At 53.6% G+C, this 18329-nt stretch overlaps 1 protein-coding gene across 4 annotated transcripts in view; it reads right to left on the bottom strand.

Moving 5' to 3' along the window:
• Positions 1-18329, bottom strand: part of NEK6 (NIMA related kinase 6) — a 95113-nt gene that overhangs the window by 28032 nt on the left and 48752 nt on the right. For all 4 annotated transcript variants that reach the window (XM_035257168.3, XM_009002757.5, XM_035257147.3 and 1 more), the window contains exons 3-5: positions 10769-10909; positions 9447-9509; positions 1746-1856 (exon numbers count right to left, since the gene is read on the bottom strand). In XM_035257168.3, coding sequence (XP_035113059.1) covers positions 1746-1856; positions 9447-9509; positions 10769-10909 — 315 coding nt within the window. The remainder of the gene's footprint in view (positions 1-1745; positions 1857-9446; positions 9510-10768; positions 10910-18329) is intronic.

Raw genomic sequence — 18329 nt, 5'->3', positions numbered from 1 at the left:
TTCATGTTCAGCAAGGGAACATGTGAAGGAGAAACAAGTAAAGCGGGGACGGGGGAGAGGAACAGCTAAGACATGATCGAGCACATCTGTTCCCACCAGGGATCGGTGTGCAGATTAACATCCCTGCAAAGCCATTAAAATGTCAACGGAAATGTAAGAGCAGGTGATAACAGCTCAAGTAATGCCACTTCCCAGTGATGCCTGTATTCCTAGGAGCCGAATTTTAGAAGCGCACCGAGCAATTGCTCAGTCCCCAGTGCCTGATGGGAAAGATAGAGAACCCATGTCTGCCCGTTTCCAAGCGTGGCTGGGAGCAGGGTGGGGGCTTGAGCAGGGCCAGCCTTACCTGGGAACAGGCAGGCTGTGTCCAGGGGAGAGAGGTGATGGGGCCACAGCAGCCCTGGGGACATGAGGACCTCCACTCAGGAGCAGGGTGTAGGGGCTGAGGGCTTGGGCCTGGGGGACAGGCAGGCCTGGGGCCTCCAGCTAGAGGCTGAGCTGCCTTGGGCAGGAGTCTAGACCTCTCTGAGCTTTGCCATCTGAGGACAGTATGGACTCGTGAGGGATGCACAAGCATCCTGGGCTGGGTGGAGACTGGCAGGAGGTGCTATTTTTTTTTTTTTTGAGACAGAGTCTTGCTCTGTCACCAGGCTGGAGAGCAGTCACGCAATCTCAGCTTACTGCAACCTCCACCTCCAGAGTTCAAGCAATTCTCCTGCCTCAGCCTCCCAAGTAGCTGGGACCACAGGCGTGCACCACCATGCCTGGCTAACTTTTTGATTTTTAGTACAGACGGGGTTTCACCATGTTAGCCAGGACTGTCTTCATCTCCTGACCTCGTGATCCGCCCACCTTGGCTTCAAAAGTGCTGGGATTACAGGTGGAAGCCACCACACCCAGCCAGTGCTGCCCTTTCATTGAAGCTGCAGTGGTCCTGAACACCCGACTAATGGTAGACCCGGCCCTGTGCCCTGGGCGGTGGGATGAGTCAGGGGGGAGAGGTATGTGGGGTGCAGAGCACGAGCCAGTCCTGGCGCTAAGCCTGCCTGTGTGACTCAGCTGGTCACTCAACCTCTTGAAGACCCCAGGCCTGAGCATCGGCTGTGACATGGAAATGAAGTGTCCCCTCTAGGGCTTGGGGAGGGCATCTTGGGACCACGTCCACCAGAGTCCCAGGCCAGAAAAAGCCTGGGCCACAGGCATGGCTCTTTCTCCACAATGCTGGGCATCCTCAGGCAAGTCTCTAAACCTCTCTGGGCTCAGTTTTCCCTTTCTGTAAAATGAGGCAGTGGGATCTACAAGGTGCTTTCCCAAAAACTGAGGTCTGACCAAATGGGGGACTGGCCCTGCTCCTTCTGTGAGGCAGAAGAAGTGGCCCACGTGCCTGTGGTAGGCTGGGGCACTGAGGGTGGCCAGAGGGATTCCTTCTGCCCACGGCTGGCCCCCTCCCAGCCACCATCCTGTCTTAGCGTCACCTTCGCCTTGCTTTTTGCACATGGGCTCTTTTGAGCTGAGCTTCCCTGAGGCCGAAAGAGGCCTCCAGCAACGGCAGTGGGGGACAGAGCCCGAGAGTCCCTCACCAGACCAAAGCTGAGGCCTGTGGGCATTCGTCAGGGGGGCCCAGGGTCCCTGGGCAGCCACCTCCAGCTGAGGCCAGAGTACCACAGGATTGGAGTGAAGACAGACTGCCCCCTTTGGCTCTGGATCTGCGCAGCCCCAGCGCCCTCACCCTGCCAGGTGCTCACCTTGATCATCTGCGAGAGATCCCCTGCATCGGCCAACTCCAGCACGATGTTCAGCTCATTGTCTTCAATAAATGAGTCCAAATACTTGATGATATTTGGGTGGTTCAGTTGCTGCATGAGGAGAGACAGAGGGAAGGGTGCCAGTGAAGACGGGACAGACTCAGCACCTGCCTGTCACCGGCACCCTGCTGGCACCATCACTGAGGCCCTGGCATTTGCTAGAGAACTGGATGCCCAGGGAAAGGCCTGTGCTGGGGAGTCAGGGAGCCCTGAGTGACACTGGGAATGCCACTTTGTATCCCCAGGTGTCAGATTCCTCACCTGTAACACTGGCATCATGTTTTGAAGCATAGTTGTGAAGACAACATGTGCCAATACTCTTGAAATGTATAACACGGCACCTGCACAGAGCTACGTGAGACAAGGCAGGCACTTGGGGAAATGACCCTCCTCCCCGTCCTCCTCACCTCCCAGACCCTGGGGGCGGCATCAGGGCCACCTGTGCTCAGACATGGACAGCCTGCAGGCGCTCCTCAGAAGGATCGGTCTCCTCCCTTCGTCCTGCCCTTTCTTCCTCAATTCCTGACCCATCTCTTATGCAATCATTTTTAAAAAAATATTTTTTTGTAGAGATAGGATCTCACTATGTTGCCCAGGCTGAAACTGAACTCCTAGGCTCAAGTGATCCTCCCACCTCACCCTTCTGAGAAGCTGGGACTATGGCAGCACACACTGCCATGCCTGGCCCTTGTGAAATCTTGAAAAAAATCCCTGGAGGTGCAAGAACCGCCTGGCTGATGTGTGCAGTGCCAAGACCCTGCCTCTGTCCTTTGCACCACAGCCTGAGTTGTTTCCTGAGGTGGAGCATGGAGCTGGACAGAACGGCACCCCCCTGGCTGGAAGCCAGGCCCTGCCAGGCTAAGAGGAGCCCCCGGCATCTGTTCATAACAAAGCTGACTGTACACCAAAGCGGCTCCAGGATCTGGGCGAGCAGAGGGGACTCGAACATCCTGCCCTGGTGTGAGTGTGGTCAGCCTAGTCTCGGCACTGGCTGACAACCAGAGGCTGGGGTGCGGGGGGCACATTTTCCCAAAGGCCCGGAACTGGCTGGGAGGAGGATGTACTGTGCCTGTCCGTGGATTTTGAAATGAGGGGCGCCTGGATGGATGTTGCAGAGCCATGCAAGCCCCCATTCATTGATTCATTCACTCCCCAAGACAGCCCCCCATGCGGGCCCCCCCAGTCAGGTCCCGGGAGGCCAGAGCGGCCTCAGCCACTGGCCCTGGCTCCTCCCCACATGTCCGTCCTCTTTCCAGGTCCCCCCAAAGACTGACCCCTCTCTGCTGTGGCACCCACTGCCTGTCTGAAAGGTCTGGCCCTGAGGTATGTGTGCCAGCCCTTGCCCACCCCTCAGCCAGCAGGACTGTGGCTCAGCAAACATCACATACCACTCTGAGAAACCAGGCACCCGGCACAGCTCAAGACCCGGGTGTGGCACATTCAATCCTGGTTCCCAGGGGTGGCTGGCAGGGAGCCCTGTTGCCATCTTAGCAGCAGGCTCCCCTGTGGAAGCACCTTGGCCAGGAACGAATGTAGGTAATTTACATGGGGTGACTGGACTTCAGAAGGTGGCACACAAAGCAATCCCAAGCAAAAATAACAAACCTGGAGGCGTCTCAGTACTGGATTTCAAATTATATTACAAGCCTATGGTAACCAAAACAGCATGGTACTGGCACAAAAATAGACACATAGACCAACAGAACAGAATACAGAACACGGAAATAAAGCAGCACACCTACAGCCACCTGTTCCTCAACAAAGCTGACAAAAATAAGCAATGGGGAAAGGACTCCCTACTCAATAAACTGGCTAGCTATATGCAGAAGAATGAAACAGAACCCCTACCTTTCACCATACGCAAAAATTAACTCAAGATTGAGTAAAGACTTAAATGTAAGACCTCAAACTATAAAAATCCTAGAAGAAACCTAAGAAATACCTTTCTCAACATTAGCCTTGACAAAGAATTTATGACCAAGTCCTTAAAAACAATTGCAACAAAACCAAAAACTGACAAGTGGGACCTAATTAAATGAAAGAGCTTTTGCACAGCAAAAAAAAAAAAAAAAAATCAATGGAGTAAACAGACAATTGACAGAATGGGAGGAAACATTCACAAGCTATGCATCTGACAGAGGACTAATGTTCAGAATCTCTAAGGAACTTAAATCAGTAACAAACACAAAAAAGACATTAAAAAGTGAGCAGAGGAGGCCGGGTACGGTGGCTCACACCTGTAATCCCAGCACTTTGGGAGGCTGAGGCAGGTGGATCACTTGAGTCAGCAGTTCAAGACCAGCCTGGCCAACCTGGTGAAACCCCATCTCTACTAAAAATACAAAAATTAGCCAGGCGTGGTGATGGGCGCCTGTAATCACCAATCAAACTCGGGAGGCTGAGGCAGAAATCACTTGAACCTGGAAGGTGGAGGTTGCAGTAAGCTGAGATAGCGCCACTGCACTCCAGCCTGGGTGCCAGAGTGAGACTTGGTCCCTAAATAAATAAATAATAAAAATTAAAAGTGGGCAGTGGACATGAACAGAGAATTCTTTAAAAGAAGACATACAAGCGCAAACTGACACAAGAACAGAAAATGAAACACCGCATATTCTCACTCATAGGTGGGTGATGAAAAATGAGAACACATGGACACAGAAAGGGGAGTACTAAACACTGGGGTCTATTGGGGGGAAAAGGGGAGGGCCAGTGGGAGGGGGAGGTGGGGAGGGATAGCCTGGGGAGAAATGCCAAATGTGGGTGAAGGGGAGAAGAAAAGCAAAGCACACTGCCATGTGTGTACCTACGCAACTGTCTTGCATGCTCTGCTCATGTACCCCAAAACCTATAATCCAATAAAAAATTAAAAAAAAAAAAAAAAAAAAAAAAGAAGACATACAAGCAACTAACAAACACAAAAAAATGCCCAACACCACTAATCATCAGAGAAATACAAACCAAAACCACAGCTGGCCAGGTGCAGGGGCTCCTGCCTGTAATGCCAGCACTTCAGGAGACTGAAGTGAGAGGACTGCTTGAGCCCAGGAGTTTGAGAACACCCTGGGCAACATAGTGAGACCCTGTCATTAGAAAAAAAAAAATTAGCTGGGCCTCGTGGTACAGACCTGCAGCCTCAGCTACTCTGGAGGGTAAAGTGGGAAGACTGCTTGATCCTGGGAGGCCGAGGCTGCAGTGAGCTGTGATCATACCACTGCACTCCAGCTTAGGTGACGGGGTGTGACCCAGTCTCAAAAAAAAAAAAAAAAAAAAACCCACCATTACAATGAGATGCCATCTCACAACAGTCAGAATGGCAATTATTGAAAAGTCAAAAGCTAGCAGATGTTGGCGAGGCTGCAAAGAAAAGGGAACACGTATGTGCTATTGGTAGGAATGTAAATTACTTCAGACACTGTGGAACAAATCTGGAAATTTCTCAAATAACTAAAAATAGAAATAGCATTTGATACAGCAATCCCATTGCTGGGCATATATCCGAAGGAATATAAATTGTTCTACCAAAACACACACACACACACACACACACACACACACACACACACTTTTGCATTCATCACAGCATTATTTACAATAGCAAAGACACGAATCAATTTAGGTGCCCAGAAATGGTGAACTGGATAAAGAAAATGTGGTACGTATACACCACGGAATACTATGCAGCCACTACAAAGAATAAAATCATGTCTTTTGCAGCACCATGGATGCAGCAGGAGGCCATTATCCAAAGAGAATTAACACAGAAACAAAGCTATGCAAAGCTATACTGCATGTTCTCATTTCTGTAAGTGGGAGCTGAATCTTGGGTACACACGGACATAAAGATGGGAACAGCAGACAGTGAGCACTACACGCGGGGGTGGGGAGTGAGGCAAGGGCTATAAAACTTCCTATTGCGAATGATGCTCACTATCTGAGTGATGGGATCAGCAGAAGCCCAAATCTCAGCATCACACCATATACTCTTGTATCAAACCTGCACGTGGACCCTCTGAATCTAAAAGAAAAATTGAAATGTGAAAAAGAATGGGGGCTGGACATGGTGGTCACACCTGTAATCCCAGCACTTTGGGAGGCTGAGGCGGGCGGATCACCCGAGGTCAGGAGTTCAAGACCAGCCTGGCCAACATGGTGAAACCCCACCTCTACAAAAATTAGCTGGGTATGGTGGTGTACCGCTGTTATTCCGGCTGCTCGGAGGCTGCAGTGAGCTGAGATCGCACCACTGCACTCCAGCCTGGGTGACAGAGCGAGATCCTGTACCAAAAAAAAAAAAGAAAATCCTCTTGCCCAGATTTTGTGTTGAGAAGGCCATCTCACGCAAACACTGGCCATCACAGCACCGCCCTCAGCACACATCACGCTCCAGACGTGCTTTCCAGTTACCAAACGAAAGTGACAAAGCAAGTGAATGGCAAGCTGAAAGAGCTCCCAGATCTCTAAGGCACGTCCTATGGATCATGCAGGTTGCTACTAGGATAAACAGGAACACCCTGCTCCTGCACCCTCCTCTTGAACTTCACCTCATTATGTCACCAGGAAATCTCACACCCTCTCTGGGAGGACTCCTCAAAAACCACCCAGGTCACCAGCAGTCCAGGCATGTCAGGTTCTTCAAGGGAGAAATGAGAGGGGTTGGGGGGGGAGTAAAGCCCCGTCAAGGAGGCGCTGGTTCCTGGGAAGGGGAGGAGGGAGGCTCCTCCCTTGTCTCCTTGCAGGTCTGAGGACAGGGGGAAGGGCTCCTTATGCCCAGGTAAAGTACAGAGGCACAGGCAGAAAGGGGCTCAGGATGTCCATTGGGCTAAATCCCCAAAGCCCAGAGAGGGGAAGGGATCAGCCATGGGTCTACAGCAAGCAGGGGCTGAGCTGAGTCTAGAACCTGGTCCAGTGACCCCAGACCCTGGTCTACACAGAGTCCACTTCTCAACCTGTGGCCTCTTGGTGGGCCCAGGTGGGTCTGGAAGGGGACACACTCGGGCCAGAAACAGGGAAGATGCTACAGAGATGCATGTGGTTGGGCTTTGTCTGGTTGTGGTGGTGGCCAAAGAGAAGGGAGGGAGAGCTGAGGGTAAGGGTCCCTGTCCTTTGGATCTCTGCCATCAGGGGCTCTGCTCCCAAGCTCCAGGCCCTCCCGGATGTAACAAAGAATGTGTCTGTCTATGATCTGTCTTCCCCACTGGGCTGCATCCTGGTGTCAGCATTCAGTGGTGCTCAGAAATTGCACGGAATGAACGAACACATGCCTGCGTTCCAACAGGACCTGCCCTCTTGTCCCACGCTTGGCAGCTGCCGACCCCACCAGCCCCTGCATTTGGGAGGTTTTGGGTTTGGGTTCTTGGCACAAATAAGTGATGTCACCCGGTCGCCCCTCTGAGAACCACATTTCCTTCTGTTTTGTAGGAAGCACCTCATGCCCTGGCACATCCTGTTGACTTCCCATGGGCTACCCGGGAACTGGGACTGGTGTTCTGGAATGCGGCTGGCATTGGCAGGCAAAGGTAGTGACCATGACGACCAGGCTGCCTTAAGCGGGCTGTGAGCGCACCACACACCAGCGCTGCCCCGAGCTCATGAGACGCGTTTCCTCACTGACTCCTCCGGAGCCCCTGTTATCATCACGCCCCTTTTACAGATGAGGAAACTGAGGTCCTGAGAGGCCCACAGCTGGCCCACAGCCACACAGCTAGTGAGTGAGGGATGTGTCCTCTGAAACCCAGGCTTGATGCCCTTAGCTGCAGGGCAGCCCTGGGGAAGGGGCAGAATCCCCTCCCCAGCCAGGTGGGCTGACGCCAGGCAAGGCTACTGCCAGACAGGGGGCTGCAGTGGTGCATCTGTGTGACCAGGGAGCAGATCAGGCTGTGCTCAGCATGCTCCCTGTGGGGCTCCTTCTCTTGGGGAGACGGGCACATGAGGTGAGGGGGCACCTGGTGATCAGGACAACCATTCCTCAGGCTGGGGAAGTGGCAGCAAGCTGACCACGACTTAAACATTCAAACAATGTTCTCGAGGAGTATTTTTTGACATATAATAGTTAGAAATAAGGATACCTCTTGCCTCCAGCCTTGACTCCATCACCCATTGTGGCCGGGAGCCATCAGAACAGGCACTTACAACTCACACCCAGCCACGTCCCCCACGCCCGCAGCCCCTTCAGTGGCTCCCCTTTTGTTCTGAGTGTGTATCTGGCCCTGCTGCCACGTCCACCCTTCTGTCTCCCCCACCTCCCATAATCCACACCACTGAAGTGCCCTGAATCAGGTTCTGGGACGGTGCCCCAGCCTCTGTGGGGCTTGCCCAGGAAGCGGGTTCCCCCTGGGCTCCCGGCCCACCAGTTAATCTGCCTCACCCTGGAAGGTCACCATCTGCTTCCCACCTGCTTCCCCACCAGCCTGGAAGTCCCCAAGGGCACGGCCAAGGCCTCAGAGCACAGGGCAGGGTGTGGCAGGATAAATCGCTCATCTGAAATTCTGCAGCTGTGGTTTTGGCGGGCGTCCCTGCCAAGAGCAGCCCTACTTTGCTGGAAACTGCCAAGCAAACCCTCTATGTTTCACAGGGGGCTGGGCACAGTGGCTTCCACCCATAATCCTAGCACTTTGGGAGGCTGAGATGAGAGGACTGCTTGAGGCCTCAGGAATTCGAGACCAGCCTGAGCAATATAATGAGACCTTGTCTCTATAAAAAATTTAAAAATTTGGCTGGGCATGGTGGCTCATGCCTGTAATCTCAGCACTTTGGGAGGCTGAGGTGGGTGGATCACCTGAGGTCAGGAGTTCAAGACCAGCCTGGCCAACATGGTGAAACCCTGTCTCTACTAAAAATACAAAAATTAGCTGGGTGTGATGGCAGGCACCTGTAATGCCAACTATTCAGGAGGCTGAGGCAGGAGAACTGCTTCAACCCAGGAGGTGGAGGTTGCAGTGAACCAAGATTGTGCCATTGCACTGCAGCCTGGGTGACAAGAGCAAAATTCCATCTCAAATAAATCAATAAAAATAGAAATAAAAAATAAAAATGAGCCAGCTGTGGTGGTGTGCACCAGTGGTCCCAGCTACTTGGAGACTGAAGTGGGGGACTGCTTGAGCCTAGGAGTTTGAGGCCGCAGTGAGCTGTGACCATGCCACCACACTCCAGTCCATTCAACAGACTTTGCCTCTTAAAAAAACAGAAAAACAAAGAAAAAGGCTGAGAGGAGAGAAGGAAAGATGACAAAGAGAAAAAGATGGAGACAGATATGGAGATAGAGGTGGAGCCAGACAAGCTGCAGTCTGGAAGTGGCCCCCGCTGTCAACTCCTCCCCTGGCCAAGCCTGGTTCATAGGCCACAGCAAGGCAGGGTCAGGGGTGCCCTGGCGGGAAGGACTTCTGTGCCAGGTACCGCCATGTACAAGCAGGAGGGGCGAGCAGCCAAGAGAGAAGTGTGTAGGCAGCAACCCTGAGGGCTGGGCAGAGCAATGAGGCAGGGGCCGCTCCTGCCTGGCCATGAGAAAACTGGCCAGCTGCTGACCCCAGAAAGCCACCATCTGTGAACTCAGCAAGGGCTGCAGGTCCCTGGCACCCAAGGGCTGTGATGGGCATGGTGAGGGCCCCCGAACCTCCTGGAGGAGGTGAGGTCCCAGGCGCTCACCTTCAGGAGGCCAATCTCCTTGACGCAGTCCTGCCTCGCCTTGGCGTCCATCATCTCAAAGATCTTGGGTGGGAGGAAAAGAGAAACAGAGTGGTTAAAATCTGTGTCCAGTACCCTGATTTCGTAGTGCCGGCTCTCCCAACTCCTCACCGAGGGACACCGTGACCCCCCTGTACCTCCAGCCCCCATAGGGCTTGCTCACTGTGGGCCCCCCAGCACTGTCCCACCAGAAACCCATCGTGGGACTAAAGAACCAAGACAGAGAGCCCATGTGAGCCCATGTGAGCCCCTGCTCAGAATATCAAGAGAGAGGGCTGGGCACGGTGACTCACACCTTAATCCCAGCATTTTGGGAGGCTAAGGTGGGCGGAACACATTAGGTCAGGAGTTTGAGACCAGCCTGGCCAACATGGTGAAACTCCATCTCTACTAAAAATACAAAAAGTAGCTGGGTAGGTAGTACGTGCATGTAGTCCCAGCTACTCAGGAGGCTGAGGCAGGAGAATTGCTTGAACCGGGGAGGCAAGGTTGCAGTGAGCCGATCAGGCCATTGCACGCCAGCCTGGGTGATAGAGTAAGACTCTGTCTCAAAATAAAAGAAAGATCAAGAGAGAAACTGGTCCTTTTTTCCAGCGCCCTCAGGCTGCCCGTGGTTCTCTCTCCCCTTCTCCCAGCCCTGTCCTCTCCCCCGGGCCTCCTCTGCCCAGGCTCTCAACCTCATTCTTTAAGGACTAGTGAGCAAATCCAGGGGCTTGGGAAGCTTTGCTGGAGGATTTAAAGCCATTTCCTCTGGCAAAGCCATGCTGAGACGGGCCTGGCGGCTCTTGTGGACGTGCCTCCTGTCCTGACTTTGCCGCTTCACCTACTGCCTCCATTTAGGAGGAACGCAGAGGGCAGAAGCCCAGAACTGTGGAGCGTGTGCAGGCACAAGGATTTATGGACGCGGTCTGAACCTCAGCTCCCCCATGACTCATGCTGGGGCCCTGGTGGGTTATGAGGTCTCTGCACTGTTTTCCTCATCTGAGAGATGAGATGATAATCCCCACCCACAGGACTGTTGTCAGGTTCCATGTGCTCCTTGCATGACCCAGTACACAGCAGGCGCTCAATGCATGCTCGTTTTTTTCCCTTTGTGGTTCGCAGTGAGCATTCCTCAACAGGCATCCACCTGATTCTCTCTGTAACCCAGCAAGCTGGATGCTGTTTCCCTCATTCACAGAGGAGGGGATGGGAGGGAAGAGACTGGCCCGGCCCTGCCCCCACCATCCAGATGCAGAGGCAGCCTCCCGTGGTGCAGGTTTGAGCCCGCGCGGTCAGCTCACCTGCACCTTCTTCAGAGCCACCGTCTTCCTGTCCAGCAGGCAGGTGGCCTTGTACACCTCGCTGAACTGTCCTCGGCCTATCTTCTTTTCGATCTGGAAGTCCGCCAGCGAGCAGCGAAAAGACAGGGTGTTGGGGTGTCTCTGGAGGCGGGGACAGAGGGCCTCTGTGAGCAGCCAGGCTGGAGCAGAGGCCTGGGACCCCTAGAACCCCAGTACCCCAACAGCACCCACTAAGGTGAAGGAGGGACTCTGCTGCCAACCCTACTTTCAGAGCCTCCCAGACTCCCCCTGGGGGCTCTCTCTGTGCAGGGTTCCTGGTTCCCCTCAAGGACCCCAGCGCAGGTGAAAAACCGAGGCTGTTCACGCTCCCCACTGCCCTCATCACCACCTTCCTTATCTGACTGCTTGTTTGCTGCCTCCGAGTCCCATCCCCGGGTCTAGCTTTGTGGGACCAGGGGCCTTGCCCATCTCATCCACTCCTGAATCTTTAATGCCCAAGTTGGGGCCCAGCAAGGTGAGTGCAGCTCAGGTCTCCCTGGCCTGTGGCCATCATGCAAAATGCCCCAAATCATCGTAAGAAATGGCAAGTTCCCGTCCTGGGGCGCCCATTCCCCACGTCAGACAAGAAAACCCAGGTTAACATCTGTAGCCTTGGCAGATGTGGTGGCTCATGCCTGTAATCCCAACACTTTGGGAGGCTGAGGCGGGTAGATCACTTGAGGTCAGAAGTTCAAGACCAGCCTGACCAACATGGCAAAACCCTGTCTCCACTAAAAATACAAACATTAGCTGGGTGTGGTGGCACATGCCTATAATACCAGCTACTTAGGTGGCCGAGGCACGAGAATCACTTGAAGCCAGGAAGTGGAGGTTGCAGTGAGCAGAGATCATGCCACTGCACTCTAGCCTGGGTGGAGTGAGACTTTGTCTCCCCCACCAAAAAAAATGTGTAGCCTTACACTCTGAGCCCATCCTTTAGATAAACTGCCCTTTTTAGGGCACCATGAAGAAACCAGAGCTCCACGAGGACTCTGCAGGACCCAGAGCTAGGACACGTGATCCTGCACTAGAACCTGCCCCGGGAAGAAACCTCCAGGTGAGGCCACAGTGCTCAGCAGGCACATGGGGCGGCTGCAGAGCGGGGGTGCATTTCCTGGGCAGGTCTGAGCTGGCTGCATTCACTTCTCCTCTGCCCTTCTCCCAGGGTGCCAAAGGGGAACCTGGTTATGTGGGGATCCCTATTCTGGGACCCTGAATCATGACTTAATGAGTAATAGGAAGTCACTGGGAAAGCAGGGGGAAGTGAAGTGAAGATGTCTCTTCCAGGCTGTGACACCTGTGCTGTGAGCTCTTGGGAAAAGGCAGGAGGGGGAGCCAACACTGGGCTGGGGAAGGAGGAGACAGACAGGGGAGAGGATGCCACATCCCTGGGCTGTCCCTGGTGAGGTGGGCCTGCTATATCTTCATTTGCCTGATGAGTAAACTGACGCCCAGAGGGGCCAGCTGTGCCCACATCACCCGGCTCCATGCCACCCCCCCATGGAAGCAGGAACAAGCAGCTGAACTTTCCAGCATGAAACGGGTCTTTGCTGAGGGTCACACAGAGCTGGGAGCTGCACTAGGGCGTCGTTAGAGTCAGCACGCAGGCGGAAGCACAAGACCAAACCGAGAACTACAGGACTGGCGCTTCTGCCGGCTGCTTCCCCACTGGGAACCACACCAGGAACTGCGGCCAGACTACCTGGGTCTCAGCCTGGGGCAGCTGTGGAGTGGGGGCGTTTCCTGGGCAGGTCTGAGCTGGCTGCATCTATTTCTCCTCTCCCCTTCTCCCAGGGTGCCAGAGGGGAACCTGGTTATATGGGGATCCCTACTCTGGGACCCTAAATCATGACATAATGAGTAACAGAAAGTCACTAGAAAAGCAGGGGGGAAAGTAAAGTGAAAATGTGTCTTCCAGGCCAGTCATGGTGGCTCATGCCTGTAATCCCAGCACTTTGGGAGGCTGAGGCAGGCAAATCACTTGTGGTCAGGAGTTTGAGACCTGCCTGGCCAACTAATTTTTGTATTTTTACAAAAATTAGCCGGGTGTGGTGGTGCATGCCTATAAATCCCATCTACTCGGGAGGCTGAGGCAGGAGAATTGCTTGAACCTGGGAGACGGAGGTTGCAGTTGGCCGGATGATGCCATTGCGCTCCAGACTGGGTGACAGAGTGAGACTCCATCTCAAAGAAAATGTCTCTTCTAGATTTGTAGAAGAGAGCTGTTCTGTAGAGCTCTCTTCTAGGAGCTCTACAGAACAGCCTCCTGTAGGAGTGGGTAATGGGAGTCCAAACCTCACAGCACACAGCAAGGGGAGGGCTGGAGCCTTGGCTTTGAAGCCTTGAGGCCTAATCACCTCCCACAGTGGGTCCTGCGAAGGGACCTGATCTGGAGGGCTGCTGGAGGAGGAAGATGATGATTTTATCCACCCCATGCCAATGTCTGTCGGGTAAACACTTCACGCCTGTACATGGAGCGCCCACCTAAGAAGAGCAGGCATCCCTGAGTGCCTACTGCATGCTGGACTCTGTGCAGACTCTGCCCACGCGCCAGCTCTCTGGGTCCTCAGAACAACCTTGTGAGTCGGCCCTAGTGCTGTCCCCATTTCAGGAATAGGAGGCTTGGAGGAGTAGCAGTGACCTGTTCTGATCAGGCAGCCAAGGATGGCAGAGCTGGGGTGTGACCCCAGGACTGGAGACTATGTTGCCCAAGCCCTTGCTCCATATCGGGTGGGCTCTCAGCTCAGACCCCTCCTCGGCTTTTCGCTCAAGATCCCCTGACCAGCCAGGCCTGCCGCTTCCTGCTCCAGCCTCCATTCTTTCAGTCACCTGAGCCCCGCCCATGCCCTGCCACCGGCCTCTTCAGAAGGGGGCCCTGTCTACTCCCCTCCATGTCCCCTGTACTGAGGCTCTGATCTGCCCGGAGCAACCGCGCTGGGAGCATGTTTGTGGAATGACCCATGGAATGTGCTCAACACGGCCTGGTACACAGTGGGATTCTGTGACTCAGCCGCTGTCACCTCTAGGAATGCAGCTGAAATCACATACCCTGAGAAACAGCCAGGGTGGCTTTCTGAATGCTTAGAGGAATTGCCCATACTCACAAAAATAACCAGCAGGTGTTGTACATCAGACGCCTACTATGTGCCAGTTTCGAGCTGCTTAGACAGCTCTGTGACTCCAAACTCCTAACAGCTTCATGAAGCAAGGGTTACGAATACCACCTCGCAAACCAGGACACAGGCTGGAACTCCCGGTCGGACGGAGAGCCAGCTGCACTGCTGGTGACGGGGGTAGGCTCCCTCCCCTCTTGGGCCTCAGTTTCCTCCAGGTACAGTGAAGAGTTTGGAGAAAGTGATCCCTGAGGGTCTTTGCCCTGGGAAAACCGGGCTTCTCACTCTGACTAGTGGGAGTGTGGCCGAGGTTTCCAACATGTCCTGGGAGGCCACAGTGTGCAGCTCCACAGCAGGGTGGAAGCTCCCCGTTGATGTGGGTGGAGGCGGCTAGGGCTCCAGCTACTCACATGCATATGGATGACCCAGATTTGCATTTCCTGTCATAGCCCATCCCACCCAATTAGAGGACAGCTCCTCTGGCAGGGCAGCATGGGGTCTGAGGGCATGGTCCAGCAGGCTCTGGGGCACCACCGCACCCCAGGGTTGCCAGGAGACCCTGTTCTCAGGGTGGCCTCTGCTCAGGTATGGGGCACCTCGGGACACGAGGCTCCTGGGGCAGCTGCTTGGGCAGGCAAAGTCCTGGCCCTGGTACACCTGGGGGCTCTGGGCGGAAGGGAAAGGGTGAACTGTGTTCTTGGCCTAGAAGGCCTGGCTGCTCTCTGTCACCACCTCTGAGACCTCCCTCCCCTCTTGGGTCAGCTCCCAGCAAGTTCCACGTTTCCCCTGTAGCCAAGTGACCCTGGGCGGTCGTCCACACACAGGGACAGTAACACTGGCCCAGGATTTCTCTGGGAGATAATGGTGGTGAGCATTCATGTGGCCCTAAACTGCAAGACGGGCATGGGGCTGGCCCCAGAATGGTGTGTCTGGGGTGGCCCCAAATGTGGTCACTGCTGACTATTGACTGACCACCCTGATGGCCTATCAGAAAACCGGCTTCTTTTCTTTATTATTTTTTTCTTTTTTTGAGATGGAGTTTTGCTCTTGTCACCAGGCTGTGGTGCAATCTTGGCTCATTGCAATCTCTGCCTCCCAGGTTCAGGTAATTCTCCTGCCTCAGCCTCCTGAGTAGCTGGGATTACAGGCATGTGCCACCACGTCCAGCTAATTTTTTTGTATTTTTAGTAGAGGCAGGGTCTCACCATGTTGGCCAGGCTGGTCTTGCATTCCTGACCTCAGGTGATCCACCCACCTCAGCTTCCCAAAGTGTTGGGATTACAGGTGTGAGCCACGGTGCCCCGCCCAGAAAACTGGTTTCTAGTGCTCACTGTCCCTGCTCTGTGTGAAGCCCTGTTCTGGCTCCTGGGGAAAGTAACACCCCCAACCCCACCCCAGGGCACAGGTTGGCAGAGGTGTAACCACTGCTCTGGCTCTGACATTGAGACTCCAACGATGGGGCCTGGAAGCTGGGGCTCCAACCTCAATTCCATCACTTCCCGGCTGTGGCCTCGGGCGAGCCTTCTGGGTCTGTTTCCTCTTCCATACAGTTGAGATCATAACAGTACCCCCTTCAGGGGGCTGGCTGGGGATTAAATGGATAAGCAAATGGAAGCCCTCGGAAGAGGGCCTGGCACTAGGTGCTGGGAGAGGTCACTCTCCATCTGTTGTGGTGATGGTCACTGTGCTGCAATCTGTCAAATGGGCCTAGTGATGGCACCTGCTTCCCAACCCTGGGGGTTGGCAGTAACCTTGGGGGCTACAGGGAGGCAGTGGGGCTGACATGTACCTGCTGGCAGGTAAGAGACACGACCTTGCGATTTTGTCATCCAGGACCATTTGCCGAGGGACCATGCTAGGCAAGAGCCACTCTCAGCCTCCCTTCCAGGTCTGCACTGTGGGGCAACACCATAGGAGGCCACCTCTGACTCCTCAGGCCCCTTCACCAGGGCGTGGAGCTCCTCAGCTCTCCCCTAAAGGCAGAGGAGTGGGTCGAGGGGCTGGGGCACAGGGAGGCTGACCCTGCGGCATCACCACTGACTGTGCTGCCTGTCACCATGGGCATGAGGGAGGAGGCCTGAGCTGCCTGGGGCAGGCATGTGGGATCCGAGAGGAGGAGGATGGAAGAGCCACTGGAACAAGGGCCCTGGGGAGAAGCAGGAAACTGGAAGCAGGAGCCAATCAGACGGCCGAGGTCCCCGAGCCACCTCATCCTAATTGCATCCTCCCAAGAAATGTCGCTGGCTTTCTCAGGAAGAGGCAGGGCATGCCTGGGAGACTGGGGGCAGGGAGGGTGTCTCAGACCACTATAGCTACCCCCACCCAGAAAGCTCTGAGAAACCTACGCTCTCTTCTCCAAGTCAGATCAAATTAGGCCACAAACACCCCCACCCTGCACTAATTTGAGTTTAAAATGTTTGAACCACAATCAGCCTCAGCCATGGACAAATCTTTTTTTTTAACAGGAGCATAAAATTACATGCTAAAAGAATAAAATGCATTCGCCCAATTAATTTTCTGAAATCTCATTAAAAAATTTAGCCTGACTAAGTCAGACTTCTGACCTGAATTTTAATCATCTTTACACTGGATGGGTCTTTTTTCCCTGATATTTGCAATGCATCATTAATTTTAAGGCAACCATTTCTATGATTTTAAAAAGCGCACTTCATCAGGATGACACTTCTTATAAACGAATTTCACCTTTAAAGACATCTGACACCGTGGGTAGGGAACTTGTAATGGATTTGGTAGATGTGTATACAGCGATAGATTTTAAATCTGCATTGCACAAAAGGGGATGATTTACAAAGAGTCCACAACGTCAGATTTCTTCCGAGCTCAGTTCCTCACGAACTGGCTAACTTCAGACCCAAAGCCAATCTTCCCTTTCGAAAACCTGGCTGGTTAAAGGGGCACCATGTGGTCCCATGGGCCTGGACCCAATCCCAACTCTCCCCCTTGATGGCACGATGGCAGGTTATGACATCAGCTTCCTTCCTTGCAAAATGGAGCACTGAGTAAGCAAGTCCACTGAGCTGGCAGGAGAACTGAGGGAGGTGAGTCCCAGGAGCTGGACTGTTTGTACAACCACCACCATTACAGGTTCAACTCAGACATCTGCACCGGACTCTGCAGCCACTGGCTCATGGGATCAGTGAGCCAAGGCCCATGACACGGAAGACTCCTAATAACCAAACCTAAGGCAATCTAAATCACCGTGGCTCCCCCATGACAATCCTCATCTGCCGAGTCTGGAGAAGCCTAAGCTTAAACATACAAAGGATGACCTGGAACCAGCTCCGACAACTCACAAGCAAAGACATGAAGGGCGAAACTGCAGAGAGATCCAGCTGCCACCCTTGACTCTCCCTCACCCCTTCCACTACCAAGTGTGGCTGCTTTCCCTGGAAGTCTCTAGAACCCTCTCTCCCCATGTCTAGCCCCCAGTGCTGCAGCCCCATTTAGGGCTGAGGCATTGTCTCACCTGGTGAAGAAGGGGCCTCCTCCCCTCCCTATTTTCACCTTCCTTGAGTTTTGAGCACGAGCCACAGTGATCTATCTAGAACCCAACCCAAGTACCCCCTTGCCACCTGAAAACCCATAATGGGCTCCTCATTTGCTACAGAGTCCATTTCAAATGCGATAGCGTGGCTCTGAGATCTTCATAAACGCCATACATTCTTTAACCTTATCTAAGCACAGGTCTTTCAACACCTCCTCTAACCTGAGTGGCCATGCGCCTTCAGGTCTAGGGCCTCTTCTGTCCCACCCCAAATTCTTGATCATCCATTTGGCAGAACTGGCTTCCCCATTCTCTGGGCTCCTCCAGCATCTGTCCATCTCTCCTAGGGAGCTTCCACCTCTCTGGAACATGAAAGGCTTCTCAGCAGACAGGGAGCCTCCCCAAAGGCAGGCACCAGGCACCCTCCCATGGTAGAAAGGAAATCCACTTGCTGAATTTACAACAGTTAAATTCCTTAAAATTAATGATGCATTGCAAATATCAGGGAAAAAAGAGCCATCCAGTGTAAAGCTGATTAAAATTCAGGTCAGACACTTACTGAATTTTTTTTTTTTGAGAGGGAGTCTCGCTCTGTTGCCCAGGCTGGAGTGCAATGGCATAATCTTGGCTCACCGCAACCTCTGCCTCCCGGGTTCAAGCAATTCTCCTTGCCTCGGCCTCCCGAGTAGCTGAGATACAGGTGAGTACCACCATGCCCGGCTAATGGTTGTATTTTTAGTAGAGACAGGGTTTTACCATGTTGCCCAGGCTGGTCTTGAACTCCAGACTTCAGGTGATCCATCCACCTTGGCCTCCCAAAGTGCTGGGATTACAGGCATGAGCCACTGCGCCCGGCCCACTAACTGAATTTTAATAGCCATTCATATTTGGTCATTAAACCTTA

This window comes from Callithrix jacchus, chromosome 1 (assembly GCF_049354715.1).
Source record: "Callithrix jacchus isolate 240 chromosome 1, calJac240_pri, whole genome shotgun sequence".
NCBI lineage: Eukaryota > Metazoa > Chordata > Mammalia > Primates > Cebidae > Callithrix > Callithrix jacchus.
The sequence above is the reverse complement of the archived record's forward strand: the minus strand, read 5'-3'. Positions and strand labels throughout refer to the sequence as shown.